Source organism: Poecilia mexicana, unplaced genomic scaffold (assembly GCF_051168715.1).
Source record: "Poecilia mexicana isolate PSO_F unplaced genomic scaffold, ASM5116871v1 scaffold_10, whole genome shotgun sequence".
In the NCBI taxonomy this organism is placed as follows: Eukaryota; Metazoa; Chordata; class Actinopteri; order Cyprinodontiformes; family Poeciliidae; genus Poecilia; species Poecilia mexicana.
In genome coordinates this window covers 21,407,407-21,429,602 of record NW_028263379.1, presented here as the reverse complement: position 1 = coordinate 21,429,602, position 22,196 = coordinate 21,407,407, and the positions used below count along the sequence as shown (strand labels likewise).

General features: G+C 38.6%; 1 protein-coding gene and 1 long non-coding RNA gene across 2 annotated transcripts; one reads left to right on the top strand and one right to left on the bottom strand.

Moving 5' to 3' along the window:
* Positions 1–1,258: 1,258 nt before the first annotated feature.
* On the bottom strand, positions 1,259–22,196 carry gfpt2 (glutamine-fructose-6-phosphate transaminase 2). The gene is made up of 19 exons (XM_014992177.2): positions 22,050–22,196; positions 20,978–21,085; positions 19,332–19,442; positions 19,082–19,207; positions 18,410–18,468; positions 17,023–17,157; positions 15,789–15,850; positions 10,717–10,796; positions 7,012–7,129; positions 6,684–6,847; positions 5,748–5,843; positions 5,461–5,558; positions 5,215–5,335; positions 4,846–5,003; positions 3,766–3,880; positions 3,462–3,589; positions 3,087–3,254; positions 2,786–2,947; positions 1,259–2,241 (listed from the first exon to the last, which is right to left on the bottom strand). Exons 1-19 carry the CDS (start codon positions 22,054–22,056, stop codon positions 2,197–2,199), a joined length of 2,061 nt encoding a protein of 686 aa, XP_014847663.2. The 5' UTR covers positions 22,057–22,196; the 3' UTR covers positions 1,259–2,196.
* LOC148157106 (uncharacterized) lies at positions 2,842–3,299 on the top strand. Its single transcript, XR_015764483.1, has 2 exons — positions 2,842–2,980; positions 3,080–3,299. It is a non-coding gene; the product is annotated as an uncharacterized LOC148157106 (long non-coding RNA).

Sequence of the window (22,196 nt, the reverse complement as noted above, 5' to 3'; positions counted from 1 at the left end):
CACTGGATTCAAAGTAAAGAAAGATGCCATATCTACTGAATTATGCACTCGTAATGACATCTGACACAACTGTCCATTAAGAATTCTGTGTAAATCTTTTATACATTTTGACTGTAATATATTATTATGGTACAATTCTCTTTAATCTAAATTTCACAGTTGGGGTGTATTTTTCGATCAATTTGTGCGTAAAAATATATTTTGTAATGTAGCAGTTACTGCAATTTCAGCATACTAATAATTAGATACACTAGCACAGGCTACTTACCAGAGAGTTTTAATATGGATTAATAAGGAAATCCTTTAGGCATTTAAATGAACTGAAATTTGGTTAAGGATAAGAAAAAACATAAAATAAGAATATCTCAGTAGGACACAGGATGCAATATACTCGTCATTATTCCACCTTTGTCTTTTCACTGTGTTTAACCATAAAACCAAATTAATACGATTACATTTTTATACGATTTGATCAACACTAAAAATGTGAATAAATTGAAATCTATACTTAAAAAAAAAAAAATAATCCAGTAACACGTAGACAGTCTACATGCTTCTTGATGATATAACAACTTGGTAATATTAATTTAAATTGGTTTACATCTTAGGAAAGTTACATTTTCAATAGATTTCCTGAAGATTAATGTTAGTCTGCTTTATCCTCCCAAAACCAGTCATGATATGTGTTTGGGAACATTGTCAAGTTGGGACACCGACCTAATAATTTTCAAGTTGTAAACATTCTGCTTCTGATTTCAGAAGATTTTTATCATGGAAGAATGCCATGATAAAAATGGCATTTTTCCATTTTTATCACCGGCAGCAAAACAGACCCTCAGCATGATGCTTCCAACTTCATGCTCGACAGATGGTGCAGACACTGTTCTTGCCGATTAGGCGATATAGCAAAGTTTTTTATCTCGCTTGACGTGACATTTGACTTATCCACGTGGAAAGTCTGCAAATTCAGTGGCTCTTAAATATGTGGATTTTTACAGTTTCTTATTTTGTTGGTTAACACTCAGTCATTATTAGTCTGAAACCTCAGTGTAGATGGTGACACTGGAGTTCCAGCAACTTTCTGTATATCAAATTTATTTTTTGTGAATCAACAAATCAGGCTAACATTTAGCCTCTTAAAAGCCTCAAAAATACCAAAAACATTTCAGATAAATCAATTAAAACACACACAATGAATTGTCCAATGAAGAGTGATCCATACAAGAAAGAAAATAAAAAGAAAAGACAACTGAACAGCTTAAAAGTAATACTTCATTAATTTATTGATTGGTAGTGCTTTTTTAACATTATGAAACATACAATATAAAATACAATCATAAAGATGTCAATCAAGTTATCTGCTTAGCCCCTATAAAAACAAAATAAAAAAAATCTGTTATATACAGAATATCATTGCCATAGGACCCATACAAATAGTTGTCAAAAGTAATAAAATTATTTGTAATAATTAGTTGTTTTACTGCAGCGTTGCAGTGCTTTTTGTGCTTTCACATATTCCCCATGGCAAAACAAAGTGTAGAAACTAAAAAAAAAGACCTGGATGAACACCTTTGAACTGGCCTCAAAACAAAAATATTTAAATTAAAAATATAATTATAATATAAAATAAAAAAATAAGATTATAGTTCACTGGTTCTCCAGGCTCAGTAATTTGATGATTTTACAATGAAATTTAGAAAATGACACTATAATAAAACTAAACTTTTGAATTTTACAACGACGTACAACATAGGGGGAGAATTAATGACCTTGTCATAATGTACATTCAAAATCCGAGTTTGCGGTCCATATTGCACAATTGTAAACACTTCAGTGTACCATTTCCATTCCTTACGGTTATTCATATGACAGGTTTTTGGCTCAACTAACGATAAAGAGGCACAGAAGGTTTCTTTGGCTGTCAGCATCGTTGAAAATGCTTTATGGATTGTCCCGTAAAGCCGTGGTCAGATTTCATCTTTCTGATTTTTCTGCTTCTTTTTTCTTTGTAGTACCTTTTTAAACCCTTCTTTGCTCTGCAGCTTTCTCTTTAACTCACAGTATAATTCAAACACACTACGGTCCCCATTCTTCACCCCAACCCTGTTCCACACACACCCGATGTTTGATTGCACAATTGCTCTGTAAATCACCCAAGGCCACCTTGTCTCCTCTGCTGAGCTTTGTGGACTGTAATTATTCCACAGTCACAGACTTGGCCAAGTTTCTGGGACAGTCAACCTGGAAAAAGAGAGTGTGAGAGAGCAGTTGAGCAAATTACATAAGATCAATCACTGTGGGTGTACAGCAAAATCACCAAATCTGGACACTGTATTACATAAGGTGAGTTGTACAAGAAAGTCAAGTTCCCATGAATTCAGACATAAATCTTAACCTAGAGAAATGTACGCAGCAACTAAGAAAAAGTTCCTTCTCTTTTATAGTGGAAGGAAACACTGCCACTATACAAAGCTGGTTTGTTGCCACACACCAAAAAAACAAAGTATCTGGGAAAAGAAGCTTCCTTCCTTCACCTCAAAGACAATGAATAAATTCACAACCAGATTCAGGTCTGAACTTTGACATCCCTAAGCATAATACTGCTGCCATTCTGACGTCCTGTGTTATTTTTTATTTTTGTACCTCTATGCTTTGCTATATTAAATCACACTGACATCTGTATTTTCTCTACAGGAGTTGGAATATTTGAATCTGGCACAGAATGTCTCACAAAATGTCTGATGCATGTCCAAAGTTCTTGTGCGTAAGAAAATCGTCTACTTACATCATATCCTCGCAGGACAGCTAGGTGGAAGGACAACAGCTGTAGGGGGATGACACTGAGGATGCCCTGCAGACAATCCACAGTCTGTGGCAGCTCGATGGTCTTGTATGCACTTTTCATCAGCTCTGAATCATCCTGACAGCACAGAAGAATGGGTCGGCCCTGTTGGAGAGAGAAATCAAGAAGTCGCGCAGCGTAAGGATTACGTTTTACTACCTTGAGGGCACCCTCTAGCAAAATGTGTGTGTATTTATTATTATTTTTTATATATATATATATGTATATTCTATTCAGGGCTTACCGATCTGGCAGTGACCTGTTGCAAAGCATTCTGACACTTGGTGTAGCAGCCGTCACGCATGATGACCATGATGACTGGCATGTCTTTGTCAATGAGTGCCAAAGGTCCGTGCTTCAGTTCTCCGGCCAGGATGCCCTCTGAGTGCATGTATGTGATCTCCTTGATTTTCTACAATAAAATAAGGAAAATAAAACTTATTGAGATTATGTTAAATATGTGATTATAAATCAATTAATGTCATTTTTCTACTCTTTAGCATTTCTTAATATAAGGTGCATAAAAAGTGCACATATACATAGCATATATAATATTTATGTAGTAGCAGGGAGAAATGAGTTATTTAGAAGCTACAGTACTGTGAAATCCTTAACTCACCAGCGCCCCCTCAAGGCAAGTGGCGTAGTTGTACCCTCGTCCCATAACCAAAAGTGACCTTTGCTGATACAGCTCGTTGGCTATGGTCTTAATCTTCTCATCCAGTGACAAAACCTTTTTTATCAGCTCTGTGAGAATGTATAGAAGTGAGTCATGACCACATTGACATCTTACAGATTAAAGATCTACCTTTTCACACAGCTATTGCATCACACCATTTCCCTAACATGATCTGGAATCCTTATACACATTTCAGGAGTTATTTCTGCTTTGGTTTTTAAATCCTGCAACTGGTAATACTAACCTGGTAGCATCTTGAGGCCGTTAATGATGTCCAGTCTTCTCTTCTGCAGTGACAGCCTGTCTTCACTCATCATCAGGCCAAACATGATGAGGGACACAAACTGACTGGTGTAGGCCTGAAAGGGAAGCACACACTCAACACCTGAGTAAAGACCATCTGGTTCAGTAAAAGCAAACACAGTGTCAAACTGCACAACTCTGTGTCCATATTCCTCGACCTACTCTTTTCTTACTTGCCACTTAATTCATTGTGTATAAATGAAAATCATTTGATTCGTTGAAGGTTCTTCATGGTAAAAAAAAAAAATCTATATGTGGAAATGAAGCTTTTTCTCTGAAAGGAAAATGTTTCTTTTAGTGCTTCCTAGGTATGACTTTTGCTAAAAGGAGGATTCCAAATTGATATTCTTTCAGTCTCATAATCTGTAGCGCCGGAGAGACGTTTACACGCGCTCATTTTAAGCTTAAATGCCAGTTTATGACTGATAACTTTATTTCTTCTGAACATGAATCCAATGGTAGAAACTTGGAGAAAAGTGGAGGGCAACAAAACACGGACATGGACAAAGGAGACTAATATTATTTTCCGGAATAGTCCTGACCTTTGGTCTGTTAAATATTTATGAAGTAAGCTTAACATCCAGGTCTGTGCCAAGAAAGTAATCAGTTTAAATGAACTCCACCAATTCTGATAAGAACGCTTGTCAAATATTTGGTGAGAATTATGCCAGGACCTCGCCAGTGGCTAGAAATGCCGTGCAGTTTCTCTGCAACTTGTTAAAGAAAGTGACATGTAGGCAAATACTTATGAATATAATGTAGATATTTTGGACAGTGTGCATAATGACTGCATGATTAGATACAATCCACAATAAATTAAATGTGCTCCTACTTATTTTTCAGAAAAATCTCTGGAGTTGTTTGTTTGTTTGTATGTTACTTCATCCAGGAATAAGATTAGTTCAAATATGCAATGAAAAGGCCATGATGAGCTCTGATTCAAATAGAAGAAAGCCTTCACAATAGTGCAGGCATTTGAGACGTAGTTAATTAAAGACTGATCATGCTGAGGAGAGTGTACCTTGGTACTAGCCACTCCTATTTCCGGTCCTGCATTGATGTGGACCCCACAGTCAGTCTCTCTGCAGATGGAGCTCCCCACAGTGTTGGTGATGCCCACGGTAAGAGCCCCTCGATCCTTGCAATATCGCAGGGCCATCAGGGTGTCCGCTGTCTCTCCTGAAGGGGCGGCGAGAGTGAAACATTATAATGTATAATTATAGAGCATTAAGGTCAAGCTTAAAGCAGAACTTGGCATGAAGCTGCTTCACATGAGAGGCGAGAAGTTATTTTAAGATATTTTTAGGATCCGGGCTTTAGTGACAGAAAGAAAAATGAGAAGAAAAAAAAAACAAAAAAAAACACGAGCATCTGATGGAGGTTATTTTACCTGACTGGCTGATGAAGAAGCAAACGTCGTCTCTGAAGACTGGGGTGTTGCGGTCCAGGAAGTCGCTGGCCAGCTCCACCATGACGGGCAGTTCTGTCAGTTCCTCCAGGAGCTGTCTGGTCTGAGCAGAAGAAAAAGAAAAACAGACGCTTTGTTAGCACAGACTCTGGTATTTTCGAGTTTTGACCATGAAATGTCATGAGATCTTCTAAAAGCATACATGACAATCGACCAGCTTGCACTTACAGCAACGGCAGCGTGGAAACTGGTGCCACAGCCGATCATGATAAGCCGTCTGCAGCGTTTGATCTCCTTCAGGTGGTCCTTCAGGCCTCCAAGAACCACTTGGGAAATAAAGGAAAAGACAGTTTAATTTATTGGAACAGTTTATCTCGACAGCTGTTTTATATTTGAAACACTGGAAGTTTTAAAGAAATAATCTACCAAATCCCTACAGGATTTCTGCTAAGGAAGTATGCAATGATTAAAAAACAGGACTTTAAAAAAAAAACAAAAAAAAAACATGTGATCACCTGTATTAGAGTCGTAACAAATCCGGCCTCTCATGGTGTTAACTACTGATTCCGGCTGCTCGAAGATCTCCTTCTGCATAAAAGCTTCAAAGTTTCCTGCAGAGATTAAGAAGACATAAGAACGATACACAATGACGGTGAAATTTTTCTCCTTAAGAAAAAAAAAGGACACTTTATTGCTAAAAGCATGGAGACACCACTCCAATCTTTAAACTGAAGCAACTTGTCTTGCTTCTGCAAATATTTGTGATAGAGTGCATCGCTCTCAAGAGCTCATTAAATTCCAGCATGGTGCCGTGCATTCATGTAATTTCCTCCGCAATTAACATTTCTTGGTCACTAGTTAGTATTGTCATAACAAAGTAGGTTACGAACAACAGTAACTCAAACCGCCAGTGGTAATAAGATCAGAGTTAAGATGGGGCAAGTTGAGGCATCGTCTGTCTACGGTCGGCTGCAAACATTATGACAGCTTCAGACTAGCTCAGGAATAACAAGAGCGCAGAATAGCTTAGCATAGCTGAGCTGCCGCATCCTGACATCACCAGGTGTAAGCAAAGTGTCGGAGGTTGGTTCTTTGGATTGGAGAATCATGCAGCTGTGGGAAATGGTTTTGGGATCTTGCTTTTCTGTCCACAAAGCAAGATCCTTCTAGGGATATTCTCAAAAGTTATGAGTGTAAAGCCTACTATTTCAAAACATTTGGGAATAATGTGCAGACAACACTAACTGAAAAATGACTATAAGCATAACGTTTTCCCCTATTCAGCCAGCAGAGGGCGAGCAAGTATCGCTCTATTACATCAATCTGGCCCAATATCATAGTGCAGACAGCCCCATATAGGCATTTATCTAAGTGTTACCCTCTTCTAGTGGAGTTACTGTCAATGAATTTGAAACAAAAGCAATCTGACACGGTAGGAACAGTTTTCCAACCTTTCATGATCTGCTGCATCTCCATCTGCAGCGTCTGAATCGCTCTCACTGGATCGTCACCGGCCTGCCGGTTAATCCTGTGGATGGAGAGTTCACCTCCTTTGACAGCTGCAATGTCATCATCCTCCATGTACAGCACCTTGTTAGTGTGCTCGATGATGGCGCTGTGGACGCAGAAACACAGGAAGGAAGCAAATGAATGCTGCCGCAAGCAACAGGAATGTGCGCTAAGCAGACTTGGAGACAGATGAGATGAGAAGGCGTAACGGCTGTGGAAAGCTGAATGACATAACTCCATGCTTGATTCACAAGACAAATTGTTCCCCACCTAGCGTCAGAGGCAAAGTAGTACTCCACAGCCCTGCCGTCTTCGTTTGAGTTGATGGCGTTGGACGAGTCCGTGCGATTATGGCTGTTCTTCTCCTGGACGTCTTCCTTGATGTGACCTACAGAGGTTTAAGTCAAGAGTTAGTGGGTTAAACCTGATCTTTATGAGGTAAGAAATCTTTGACGAAGTTTCCTGTTTCACTGTAATTGTACATTCACAAAAAAATATATATAATCGGAAATCCTTTTAGACGGAACAGAATCACGAGACTGTAGATAAAACATGCAGCAGCTTTCCAAGACAAGAGACTGCTTCATCTGCTCAAAAAACTGACACTGATACATTTAAGTGCACCAAACTATTATGACATGTTCAGAACTGCTTTGTATATTACTGTTTATTTTTAAATTAAAAGCAACTTTTAGAGAACTGGTGAATCTCAGAGAGTGAGCAAGGAGTTTCATACTTAGAAAAAAAAAGTTGAAGAGCAGAGGTGTTTTGGTATAGATCTTCAGTCTAAGATTTAAACTCATCTGCCCTTTCAGTTTAAGTAGGCAGGTGTCGGAAACTAGAATCATGAGTTTAACTATGTCACCGGAACAGATTCTTTATTAATGACCTAATTAACTAAAGTCTCATTGTGTCCCACAGTAAAATGTCAGTCTCTCACGGAAAGCTCTTTCTTCTATTGTGCCGTCTTTACTCATACTTTCTTTCTTCAGTTAATCAATTTATTGACTTATCAATTTTAAAACAATTCAACAACTGTTATCTTCCATTACACTTACAAAACACCTGGCCAGAATTTTCTGCGTCACTTAAACAAAATAATTGTGCTGCTTTGGACTTTGCACCTCTAATATCTTTAATAACTGCATATTCTGCTGATAACATAGTGAAAAATATTTTATTACCACAAGAGAAGTAAAGCAAACAACAGATCAAGTAGGCAAGTTGCTTACACTGCCCATATTTACAGAGCATGAATGGGTTCGGAGTAGACATGTGCCACTTATCAAGTTATCAAGGTGTAATAAAGATTTTAAAGTTGCTAAAGGAAACACCTGATTAGGTGGAGTTTTTCTCTGGTTGGGTAAAGAATAGAGCAGCATTGGCTGCACACTGCCAGTCAGCTGACCGATAAAAAGCTCCCACACCTTAATGCTTGCAAGACTAACAGTGATAATGGGGAAACTAAAGGAATGCTAACTGGACTTCTTATGACAATAAAACTGTTTTAAAACTAGAGATAGGGACATATAAACAGCAGCTGGCGACTTGTAGCAGACAGGCCAATAAATTAGCTAATATTAGTTTAGTTGTCCTTCAAATACAGCAGAACACCAAGAGGGTGTAACGTTCTGCAAAAATAATCAAGTTTGCTTAAAATTATTCAATTGTTTGTCCAGTGTTTGTTCTATATTTTTTTTACTTAGGTTTATTAATCAAAATAACCAAACTAGAGGTATTACATTTAAGATTTCAGTATGTTACGTTTTATTACACCTAATGCAATTTTGTTACTTTTCAGTTTTGAATAAAAAACATTTAGATCAAGAAATTTGTTAAAGAGTTTGTTTAAATTTGGCATTTTTATTCAGGGTTATCTTACAGTGAGAGATCACAGTGTACCATTTTTAAGCAAAGTAATGAATGAAGTGCAGAAAAAAAAACTCTCTTAAAAAAACTCTAGTAAAACGTGCAGAGGTGTTCAACAGTAACTCTTTAAAAAAATCATCTTTCAAGGAAAGTCCTCTGAAAAACGTGGTTGCGCAATAATTATCATTGAGCTAAAACATCTCATGTTACTCCAACACAATGGCTTTTGGCAGACATTGTGGGCTTGTTTCTGTTGGCAGCAGCAGACAAAACTCAGAAAAGCGAGTTGAAACTTTAACCCACAGGAAAAGAGACCTTTATCCAGAAACATAAGGAAATATTTTTGTGCTTGAAGTCCACTGGTGATGGTTTCACATTTGGTGTTTGAGTTCCAATCAAAACTCCGAGTTAAGATTGTTTCACTTAATTTCTATACATTATGCATTTAATGAGAAAATGTGTTAATTTGGTTTCTTATTGATCTTTCTTGAGAGAACTATCTCTCCAACCTTAAAGAATTAGTGAGAAAGCTTCAGGCCAAAACGCATAAAATGTATTAATGACTCACTCTATTATATTCCCAGATTCTTCATATGAGCAGCTAAAAGAAAAATGACTAATATTTGCTGTTTATTCCTGTTTGAATTTGCTAAATCTATTATGCTTAGGTTTGAGAGAACAGTACCCCAGAAACCTGTGTACAATATTTGTTTGTTCTTTGTATTCCTTACATATAACTAATGTATGTTCTTGTATTCAGGCTTTTTTTTTTTTTTTGCAGAACTATGAAAACACAATGCAAACAAAACCGCAATCACTCCATAACATTATTTTGTGTAATGATCCTGTATATTTATTCACAACTATCTCTGCAGTTGTGCAGCAACAGGCTTGGGCTACTGCAGGACAAACTGATTGCTTCTCCTTTGCTACAGTTTTGCTATTTCAACTTTTAACTTTATGTTCTCTCTCTCTCTCTCCATTTTGTACTCCTATGAGAGTACAAGACGGATGTATCAGATGTAGCTGCTACCATATCAGATGTAGCTCTGTTTAGCTATGACTTGGAGGAGGTATTCAGCTAAACTTCTGCTGTCAGCATCTGTATATAAGTTCTCCTTATATACACTGTCTTTCAGTGTTTAGTCCCGTTTCTCTCCTGTCGTGACAAAAGTAACTTTATGTGCTCTCTTTGATCCTATAGCCTTTAAAACCACTCAGAGCTTATCTGTTAGGATGTGTTTATCTCCCAGATGAAGTCACTAAGGAAGCTACTACGACTATTTACTTCTTACTTTTCTCTAACGTAGAAAGTACTCCTGGCTCAGTGCCTCAGTTTCTTTTTGTGTGTTTGCTCTGTATTCTCAAAACCTCAGTCCAGGGGTCAGCAACCTGATCCACAGACGGCTCGTTAGTCTTCCCAAAGTGGCTCTTCATAACCCGGGACAACAAACAATGTTTGGATTGCATAGATAATATAGATGCTGGTTTAAGATTCTGCTCCATTGTGTCTCATTCAAATTAATTTTGTGTAGCTTTCATTTTTTTATGATCTATCCAAGGAAAGGATTCAGTTAAAAAAATACCTATTTCTCATTTAATCTAATAAAGAAAATGAATTTATTTTAATTTCATAATAAAAACAAATTTTAAGATGGTGTGTAACTTTAAATCTGTTAATATTTTTGCATTAGTTAAGAAGGTTTTGTGGCTCTAGACATATTTTATATCGTTGCTCAAGCACAAAAAGGCTCTTTGTGCATGTAACTTATAAAATGTTTTCGAAAGTTACATCATACAACAAAATCTAAATAACAAAATATAAAAGACAACAAAATGAAAATATATTTTCCTATAGAAAATACATTTAAAAATAACAGTATCTGTTCTCCACTCTTAGATTTTTTTTTTTAAATCAGCAACTTTTCATAAGTTGTGCAACTGATGAAATCTACTGAATAATAAAACTGTACCAGCTGGAGGATATTTTTTTAAATACAACCCATTTGAACAACTGTGATCCGGTGATGTGCTGCTGCTGCTGCTGCAGTGAATTTAAGATGTGGTAAAAGTGGATGACAGCAGGACCAAAGGAATAGAGCTCACCACTGTTGTACTGCACAGGGATTTGCTCGGTTGGCAGCTCGTGCTCGCTTCGCACACCGATGAGCAGCGGACTTCCTCTCCTGCCGAGATGAGAACAAAGCAGGCAGAGCGGAAGAGATGGAGTCGCAAAGAAGGAACGGTAGAGGGACAGTGATTAGGTTTTTTAAACACAAAGCAATGTCAGATACAATAGCATGCTCTCCTTTACAGCCTGATACCTGATCCTGTTGTGTCATTGTAAGTTAAAGTAAAGTTTCTCCCTCCCTATCTTCAATTCTGTTCGTTTACTTCCTCATCATGTCAATTGTACCAAATCTAAAACATTTATTAACTAAAGTTTTGCAGATATCCAAGGTGTGTCTGCATCATTTTAGGATGTAAAGGTGCATTAAAAGTTCACAAAATACAGCTGACATAGACCTTAATGACGTTGAGGCCCATCTTGGTTTTGATCCCTCTTGGAGAAGACATTTGTTTTGGCATACAACTCAGATTAATCTGAGTTCAAATGAAGATACTGAGAGAGTTATCTTCTGCAAGTGTGATATTAATGGATCACAACCTTAAAACAGAGCCTCACCTCAAAAATCCTCAACTATCCATTTAATGTAAGTTTGACACCACCTGTCAAGAAACAGCAGCCTCTCCTTACTTTTTGTTTTTCTATTGTACAGCTCAGTCTTTTCTTTCTGCGTCGTTTTTCTCCTGGGCCTCACTGACGCACGCCCTTTGATTGTTCTAGAGGGTGTGGGGTTTGACAAAGGAGGCTTGCAAACAGACACGTGGTCATTTTCCAAATGTGTTCCAGGTTGAAAGCTACTACACACACAGAAACAGCATAGTCTCAACAAAACATGGTTTTCTTATTAATTAGAAATGTCTCAGTGGGTGAGAAGAATAACTATGTGCAAACACTTTGAATGGATGACTAACAGTGAAAATAGGTCAAAGAAGGAAAAGTAGAAATGAAGACTATGAGGGGCCGTTTAGGACAAAATTTACGTTTTGTCTCTCACACACTACCAAAAAGTCTCGCATACTCCAAAAAAGTTGCCTCGCATACTCAAAAAAATTACGTTTTGTCTCTCACACACTACCAAAAAGTCTCGGATACTCCAAAAAAGTAGCCTCGCATACTCAAAAAAATTACGTTTCGTCTCTCACACACTACCAGAAACTCTCGCATACTCCAAAAAAGTTGCCTTGCATACTCAAAAAAATTACGTTTTGTCTCTCACACACTACCAAAAAGTCTCGGATACTCCAAAAAAGTTGCCTCGCATACTCAAAAAAATTACGTTTTGTCTCTCACACACTACCAGAAACTCTCGCACACTCCAAAAAGTAGCCTCGCATACTCCAAAAAATTACGTTTCGTCTCTCACACACTACCAGAAACTCTCGCACACTCCAAAAATTACGTTTCGTCTCTCACACACTACCAGAAACTCTCGCACACTCCAAAAAAGTAGCCTCGCATACTCCAAAAAATTACGTTTCGTCTCTCACACACTACCAGAAACTCTCGCACACTCCAAAAAAGTAGCCTCGCATACTCCAAAAATTACGTTTCGTCTCTCACACACTACCAGAAACTCTCGCACACTCCAAAAAAGTTGCCTTGCATACTCAAAAAAATTACGTTTTGTCTCTCACACACTACCAAAAAGTCTCGGATACTCCAAAAAAGTTGCCTCGCATACTCAAAAAAATTACGTTTTGTCTCTCACACACTACCAGAAACTCTCGCACACTCCAAAAAGTAGCCTCGCATACTCCAAAAAATTACGTTTCGTCTCTCACACACTACCAGAAACTCTCGCACACTCCAAAAATTACGTTTCGTCTCTCACACACTACCAGAAACTCTCGCACACTCCAAAAAAGTAGCCTCGCATACTCCAAAAAATTACGTTTCGTCTCTCACACACTACCAGAAACTCTCGCACACTCCAAAAAAGTAGCCTCGCATACTCCAAAAATTACGTTTCGTCTCTCACACACTACCAGAAACTCTCGCACACTCCAAAAAATTACGTTTCGTCTCTCACACACTACCAGAAACTCTCGCACACTCCAAAAAAATAGCCACGCACACTAAAAAAAATACTAAAATGTCACACACACACAAACGTTAACTGTCTCGCACACATACACTAACAGCTCGCACATTCACAAACGTTAACTGTCTCGCACACATACACTAACAGCTCGCACATTCACAAACGTTAACTTTCTCGCACACATACACTGCTACCAGCTCGCACATTCACAAACGTTAACTGTCTCGCACACATACACTAACAGCTCGCACATTCACAAACGTTAACTGTCTCGCTCACATACACTGCTACCAGCTCGCACACACACACACACAGACGTTTATCTCTCACATACACAAGACTAAAGTTGAACACACAGTACTAAGACTCGTTTTTTGAATGTGTGAGAGCGAGACTTTTTTTGAATGTGTGAGAGCGAAACTCTTTTTGAATGTGTGAGAGCGAGACTTTTTTTGAATGTGTGAGAGTTGTCACGGAAGAGGCGGGGCATAATTTTTGGATCAAACTGCGCATGCGTAGATCCTAAACCTTAAGTTTCGATTGTTGACTCACTGTATGTTCTATTACTTAGTATATTTGTGCTATATATATTTTAAATATATATAGAACGTTTAACTTTCTTGTAGATTAAATGTGCTATAGAAATAAATGAATTTGATTGATTGATTAAAAATAGCAAAATTGCTGTAGTACAATCTGTCCACTGGGTGCCAGCATTACAGGAATTATTAAGAGGTCTTGTGAGAAATTCTGTTCCCCCGTGAAAATCTGTTCCCCCTGTGACGGGAGCGCGCATTGCAGCCAGAGACGTGGATCCGGTGAATCTGACCATTTTCACGGCGCTTCTGATCGATTTCTCGGTAAAAACTACTCATATGATCATGTCAATGTGTAACTTTCAGTTTAATCGGCAGCTATCAAAATAAAAATACATACATAAATAAACGAGGTCCGGTGTGGAGGTCTTTTTTCGCTGTTTTGTGTTATTTTGAAAGCGAAGAAAATCGATCTTTTTTCAGCTTTTGTCTCGTAAGCCTGACAAATAAAAGTCAGTCAACAAACACAGGTTCCCAACACATAGTGTGCATTTATAATTTTTCATTTCTGATGAAGGAGGAAGGAGATTAATATACCTGCAAGATCTTTTACTTTGTTTTCAAAATATTTGCACTATGTTTGACATTTGTCCTTAACATAGTTTAATATAAGGTAGCTATTGAAAGATAGTTTCAATATATTTATATATATTTAAAAACACAAATATACTAAGTAATACAACATACAGTGAGTCAAAAATGGAAAATTATAGTTTAGGATCTACGCATGCGCAGTTTGATCCAAAAATTATGCCCCGCCTCTTCCGTGACAACTCTCACACATTCAAAAAAAGTCTCGCTCTCACACATTCAAAAAAAGTCTCGCTCTCACACATTCAAAAAAAGTCTCGCTCTCACACATTCAAAAAACGAGTCTTAGTACTGTGTGTTCAACTTTAGTCTTGTGTATGTGAGAGATAAACGTCTGTGTGTGTGTGTGTGCGAGCTGGTAGCAGTGTATGTGTGCGAGACAGTTAACGTTTGTGAATGTGCGAGCTGTTAGTGTATGTGTGCGAGACAGTTAACGTTTGTGAATGTGCGAGCTTGGTAGCAGTGTATGTGTGCGAGAAAGTTAACGTTTGTGTGTGTGTGACATTTTAGTATTTTTTTTAGTGTGCGTGGCTATTTTTTTGGAGTGTGCGAGAGTTTCTGGTAGTGTGTGAGAGACGAAACGTAATTTTTTGGAGTGTGCGAGAGTTTCTGGTAGTGTGTGAGAGACGAAACGTAATTTTTGGAGTGTGCGAGAGTTTCTGGTAGTGTGTGAGAGACGAAACGTAATTTTTTGGAGTATGCGAGGCTACTTTTTTGGAGTGTGCGAGAGTTTCTGGTAGTGTGTGAGAGACAAAACGTAATTTTTTTGAGTATGCGAGGCTACTTTTTTTGAGTGTGCGAGAGTTTCTGGTAGTGTGTGAGAGACAAAACGTAATTTTTTGGAGTATGCGAGGCTACTTTTTTGGAGTATGCGAGACTTTTTGGTAGTGTGTGAGAGACAAAACGTAATTTTTTTGAGTATGCGAGGCAACTTTTTTGGAGTATGCGAGACTTTTTGGTAGTGTGTGAGAGACAAAACGTAAATTTTGTCCTAAACGGCCCCTCATAGAAGACAGCCGTTTTCTTGCTGGGTGGCTGATCTTTGATACCACAAGAAGGGCGGAGGCCGTTACATCAGATAATAGGCCCTTCGCTCCACCTTCACCAACTATGATGAACATTTAAAACATGAAGCTCATGTGTGCTGCCATGGACTTTGCAAGCTAAAATAATTGGTCTAATTGCTTCCTTCAAGCTCACGTTAATAAACAGAAAATCCAAGCCTCTGGTTCTACCAGCAGGTGAGCCAACAAGTTTTAATAGGTGAACTGTTTGCATAAAGTACAAGTTACACCCAACCTATCTCCGTTTACCAGCCCTGCTCCCGTAACTCTTTCCTGCTAGTTTCCTCATGATCTGTGACAGCTCATTGACCTGGCATAACGCAAAAAAAAAAAGTTGATAAGAAGTAATTAACCTGGTGATTTTTGCCCCCTCCGAGTTTCCTAGAGCTGACACAGGAAACTCTGTAGTTTTTCTGTAAATGAGTCAGAAAGGGAGGCGTTGCCCTCAGAGCTCGGGAAGAGGCCCAGGAGGGAACAGCAGTCTGAATTGAACCTCAGATCTTAATACGCAGAACATACTAACTCACACCACTTTGACGAGAAGCTGCTCACATGACCACAGCTGCCTGTTACTGGAAGCAAAAAGGGATTCCAGAGTAATGCCATAATTAATAAGCGGGGGGCTTCGTCTCCTAATCAGTTCAGATATTGCTTCATTTTGTTAATAACAGCAACGACTCATCATCTGGCTGGACGGATGATATGTGAAGCCTAATCTCAGCGTTGCCTTGTGGACATGTCAGTGAGTTCGGACTAACCTGGTGGAGACGGCCTCTCCAGGGTAATGACGGCTTTTGAACACGAGAGCGAAGGCTCCCTCCTGTAACACACAGAGACACAGAGACGTTGTGTTAACTGAACGAACGTCGGAAAATAAGCAAATCTCCCAGCTGCATGTTAGAAGAAGGGAAGAGAAGCAGGTGTCGCTGTCAGATAAATCAGGAAAAAAAAAAAGAAAGTGAAACCTTTTCATTTTTAAGATATTTGCTAAATATGAACTGGAGTGCAATAAAGATTTAAGGAATCTTAAAAGTTCTGTTTTTGAACCGCATGTAGTCATTATCTAAGTTGTAATCCTCGCTCAGTGAGTACTGCTGCATTATAGACATCTTTAAACTAATTATAAACAATAATGTATCTCTGTGACATGCAGAAATATTCAATTTGTATGTGAAGCACTTAACAAAATGACTAAAATATCCTTGTGGATGAATGGAAAAACAAGTTTGTTTTGCCTCAAACACCTTTAAAATACATAAAATCATCCCCCCCCCCACTCTGTGGGGTTTAAAAGATGCGGGGGGTGACTTAGGGAGGCCTGGGAGTATTTAGGTACTGGAGGGAAAGTCTAAAAGCAATAGGAGCTGTATTGTATAACATCAGCTATGTTTCGAAAGCGCTGGCCGCACAGCTGCTCGCGGTGCTTACTGGAAACAGAGCTGGCTGAGTGTGGGACTGTGGTGGGGAGAAGAGGGGGTATGAGTGAATGTAACAGGAAGCAAAAGGAGGGTGTCACTAGTGTAAGGTTGGACTATCTGGTTTCCATTACTGCCAGTCCAAAAATGCACGTTTTACTTGAGCCTCACTGTAGACTGCATGAAGCTTTAAAACATTACTCACACAATGGAAAAAGTAAAACAGTATGCTTCATCAAAAAGAAAAAAAAACAACAAAAAAAAACATCTGATTCTATGAGTAATGAAGTCACATGTGACGCTGTTGGGACCGCTTCCACGGAGACGGTTTTTCACAACGTTTCGTTTCACTCGGTGTTAAAAGTGTTATTGCTCATATAATTTGCATATAATTTGCACGTGTCACTGAGGGAAGAAGTTTATGAAACCGAGCAAGTTTCCTTCACCTCAGCTGAGGAGTGGAAGGTTCTTGCATTAATAACTAAAAAGAGTTGAGTTTCACCAGGAGAGCAGGACATAACCGACTGTACGTGTCGGTGTGAAGTTAGATTGAGGTTTGACTGTGTGAGAAGCTCACCAGTTGCTGGATGACTCGCTCCACCAGCGTGGAGAACGTCACGCTGTCATTTTCTCGATTGTCGTACAAGTATTTGATCAGTTTTGGGATCACCTCTGTATCTGTGTCTGACTCAAACTCGTATCCTTTGGTGATCTGAGGGAAAGAAAGAAAATGGGTTTAACACATGAAAATGACCTCAGAGAATATAAGGATTTAACTGATTTTTTTTTTTCATGATAATTAAACACTGTATTAATCAGTCCGAAGTCTTCTACGAAATACGTTTTTGACAAAATATGCTACCAACATGTAAGATTCTGCTGCCCTTTTTAAGCTCTTGAACTTTTTTTTCAATGTGTCAATCTTCTTTATTGTGCATAAATGTACATGTGGTGGATGTTTTCCACCACATGTTGTGTTTTGCAGGTCAGACAGAAAGTTACATTTAGGTCTCATCTGACCAGAATACTTTCCTCCATGTGTTTGCTGTGGCCTCTCATATTCTGTGGCAAACTGAAAATGGGATTTCTTGTTGCTTTTGGTTTTGACTAACTCATCTGATCAATAGATTCGGCCAAATGAGTTATAGATCTCTGCAACTTCTCCAGAGTACCACATGCTCCATTAGATGTTTAAAGCTTTAAATTTTGTTTCATAACCTAACTAAACTTCTCTACAGCTTTGTTAACTAATGTTTTCTGACAAGCTTTTCAGACCTTTACAGAACAGCTGTAAAGCTGCAAAGATCAAATTAGATATAGGTGGGCTTTATTTAGCTTTGAAGCCCTTTTGTTTTTGGATTGGGTTATTTTTAGAAAGAAAATGGGATGATATTTACACACATTACACTTAAATATTTAGAAGAATGTGACATTTCTTTTCCACTTTACCATTACGCACAAAACTTTGTGCTGTATTATCACACAAAACGGCATAAAATGCATCAGGTTTGTGGTTTCAACATGATACAATGAAAGTATTTTTAGAAGACACTGTAGCCTACAGGTCAAAGGAATGATGAAACATGTTAAACTGCTTGTGCATGAAAAGTATTGTGATCTGTTTGGTATGCAATATGCCAGTATAACTCAAAAAAACAAGATTAAACGGTTTGTATAGTTATAGTTCCACTTTTTTCTCCCATTTGTAGGTTTTTTTTTATTCATCATAGTTACTACTTTGTTACTTCTTCAACACTGAAGACTCCGTCCTTCACTTTGTTTTTTAAAACAATATGATACAAATCATATAATTTTTGGTCTTCAGATTTCAGTCAAGAGATCATCATGAAAAGTTTTCCTTTGCAACCAAAAGGCCTCCAGTAATAATATAAACTCTGTAGCGGAGGGCAGGTTTAATTGTCGCACTAACCTGTTTCTTCAGAAAGAAATTCACGGCAACTCACCAGGTACTTCTTCAGCTCTTTGTAGTTGGTTATAATGCCGTTATGGATGACGACAAACTCTAAAAAAGGAAACCAGAGGTAAGTTCTTTTTTAAGGTTTTTCATGTTTTGTTTTGTTTTTTTTTGTTTTTTTTGGTTTTTTTTTGTTTAAGGAATTCAAGACACAAAAACTAGAGTTCAACGTAAAGCCACACCTTGGAAATACAAGTTTGGTGTGTGGTGAAGCAAGTCTGGCTGGCTATTTAAAGAACAATTTGGGTTAAGCACTTGCACAAAGCAACAATTTGCAATGCGCTGACAACGTATTACTACATAGTAAAGATAAAGAAGGATAACTTTCAGGATTAGAGTCTGTTTGCAAAATTAATGTGATTTTAGAGTGGAATCGCTTTGTTTCACTTCAGACTCATGAGGAAAAGCTGAGGGGCATTCCTAACACACCTTTAAAAACCAACAAGACAGATGGGTGTGCCTTTCGCTGCACTGTGTTCTTTCAAATAGAATAATTTTAAAAGCAGTTTTACAAGATTCTTAATGACACAATTTAAACGAGACAAGCGGGAAGTCACTATTAAGGAAGGTGGTGGAGAAATTCAGTCCTTGTAGTTGGTTATAATGCTATTATAACCAACTACAATGTGATTGATGATCATGTCAGGAAAGCACTTATTACCATTGTTTTTGTCGGATCGCTGGGGGTGACTGTTGAGGGCACTCGGCTCTCCGTGCGTAGCCCAGCGAGTGTGAGCCAGGCCAAAGTGTGTGTGCAGAGACTCGTCGATGTCCACCCGGTCTTTTTCTGAACAGCAGAGAATAACATAAATTCAGAGAGTTGGTTTGTGTTATTCATTACTGAAAATGACCTGTGATTAAAGGGTTTTATGAAACTGTCAAGAAGTGAAATCAACCGTATGCGAACTCACGGTAGATCTCCTCCTCCAGAGCCTTGACCTTCCCCTTCTTCTTGATTAAGCAGATACTGTTGTTGTTGTTGAGGTCAGTGGTTGTCTTGGTGGGGCCGTCTACGGCAACACCTGCAGACGGAAAACCAGAAAATGTCAAACTCAGGTCACTGGAATGTGAGTTATGAACGCTTCGGTGCAATTGTTGCTCCTGTGATGAATGACAACCCCAACTGGTTTTTAGCAAACCCACATTCCCCAGACATGTCTTAGTCATAGTGGGCAGAAAATATGTAAACAGTGTGATAAGGCTGGAGGCGCAGTCAGATTTGGCTTGTGGATGTGAAGTAGATGCAGTTAAAGTATCTCGTGATACGGTTTAGTTCATGTTTCGAATGAGGAGTCTGTCTATCTGCAAGTGTGTCTAAGCTAACGCAACTAATCCTGTTCAAATAGGATGGACAAACATAAGGTGCAGTACACATGGGTGGGTCTTTCTGGAGTTTATTAAGCATTCAGATAAAAATAAATAAATAAAAATCTGTCGGTTACACTTTTTATTCAATTGTAATTTTAACCGTGTAACCTAACTCCAGAATGATTTATAAATGTCTCTCTCTCAGACTATGAAAGATCTGAAACATTTAATCTTCCAAACAAAACTAAATTAGTAGTGCAAACGCTTTGACTCTTAAAACCTAGATGAAAAGATTTGCCGATTTTTGGGCGATGTTGGAATCAGATATTTTAATAGACTCAACCTGATAAGCCAGTTTTAACACAATATCAGTTGTGAGGTCTGTTTTCCCGTCACGTTTTTAAACCGATGGGAGTGTTTATGATCAAATCCTTGCAGCAATAGTCTGCTTCCTGTAGAGTCCTATGTTGGAAGACCATGATTTTTATTTTTTTTTTTCCCCAATTTTATGAACCTGTAGTTAGCTTCTGTGAAGTTATTATCATTAACAGTTTCCCTCAATGATGTCTTGAGTTTAGAGAAAAGCGGAAGGCTAAGAGCTATTCGGAAGGTTTCAGGTGATTTCAGTGACACGATGCTGAATTCCTCTGCTTTATTCGTCAAAGTGACATTGGCTGAGGCTGGCTCCTGTGACAATCAGCCTTATAAGCTGCGACTTGTCAGTGAGCCAAGAGTGGAGTAAATCTTTGAAGCGTGCAACATGCTGTCACTTGTGCAACGTCATCAAAGATCAGACGTTCCTCTGCTCCTCCAGGTGTTTGAAAATTAGCCTGGTGGATTGATCGAGCCGAAAAACTCTTTAGCAAAGTTGCTGTTCACCTCCCCAAACTTCCAATGTTTACAGAGTGAGGTTTAGATGTTCACGGTGTGCTGATACAGAGTTGCATCCCGTAGATATGAACAATTTCTGTCCGAGTTGTTTTAAAACATCTAAACTCAGCTGGAACACGTGTGCCTTGTGGTCTGTTAGCCTTCCACCACTGTAGGTATTTATTTATATTTTTACAATCCTACTTTAATGGGGGGGGCATCTTCCTATAATTGACAACAACTTCAAAGAATCCGAACCATCTCTTTAGCGACTGAATTTGAATAAGTATTTCCAAAGCTGTTTTCCCTAAAGGTTTACATATTATTCATTCTGCATGCGTGTTTCTGTGTGAGTGCAGGTACTGTGCAACTGTCTCACCTGCTGAATCGTACCCTCTGTACTCCAGCCTCAGCAGACCCCTCACCAGCGTCTCAAATATCTCCTTTCGGGTGCGTGGCACTTGGTAGTTCAGGTAAGCAAAAATCCCTGTTAATAAGAAAGAGAAGCAGAAATATATTGGTTGCAGAGCACAGTGCTCCTCTTTTATTCAAACTCAGGCTTGGCACTATAATTTTTGCTCAATGACGTTTTGAACACAGTGACTATAAATAAGACTATAAATATTGCAATAAAGTCACACAAGCAGGTCTTTTTTGTTTTTCTAGATTTGCAACCTTCTTTCATCAAATATATGACCACTTGTCCCGTTCAATCTCTACACAAATTTTTCTTGCTGATGTTGGAAGTAAAGCAGCACACAATTTGTGAGCGTTTGTCAATAGGCGTGCGTATTTTCCTCCAAATTTGTTTGCGTGAGGGAGGCGCGGGGGGTTGTTAAAAACGTTTTGTGAGTGCACAGCTAACCCATTGACAGGACGCACACTGCGCGCAGTGTTGGAGCAGACAGGTAGAGGCAGGGTGAGGTTAAACATCGCTGATCCTGCCTTCTTCTTCTTCTTCACATTAACGAGGCGAGGCTGGCGGACGGTTAAATATTTACTTTCAGTTGTAAAAAAAAAAAATGGTTTTGTTGTAACAGCAGACAGAGGTGCAGCGCGCACTATGCAGCCTGTGGGTATTTAGCCAAACAATGGAGAAAAGTTAACATCGGGCTTCTAAGTCATCTCCAAACAGCATCGATCAACTGCAGCTTCCTTGTCTTTGAGTATACAGCCAAACGACGATACTGACACGTAGCAGCTGTGTGTAAAAAAAAAAAATAAATAAAAAATCCTTTACGCATCAAGATCCACAGCGAAAATGTCGCAGACATTTAAACTCAGGTTTTTATCCTTAGAATTACATCCAAATCTGAACACCGATATGAGTTTGTCGGCTTGTCATGTGTTGCTTTCTTCACAAACTGCGCGCAATAGCCTTTTTTCTTTTTCTTTTTCTTTTAATTCAAAAACAAGAATGATCATTCACGGGTATTAAGAAGAAGACTTACCACACATGATTCAAGTTTCCTCTTCACCGCTCGACTCTTTCTGAAACAGAACAGATTTTTAGTATCCCAGCTCAAATGATGCTTCAGTCTCTTCGCGGTGAAGTCTCGGATGTAGCGCACACTCCCCCTGAGCTTTTCTATTTAAAC

Coding starts and splice junctions, on each gene's coding strand:
- gfpt2 (XM_014992177.2), bottom strand. Junction 19,208..19,331: donor TCTGGAGGAGGAGATCTACC/GTGAGTTCGCAT, acceptor TCTGCTGTTCAG/AAAAAGACCGGGTGGACATC. Junction 17,158..18,409: donor AAGAGCTGAAGAAGTACCTG/GTGAGTTGCCGT, acceptor TCTTTCCCTCAG/ATCACCAAAGGATACGAGTT.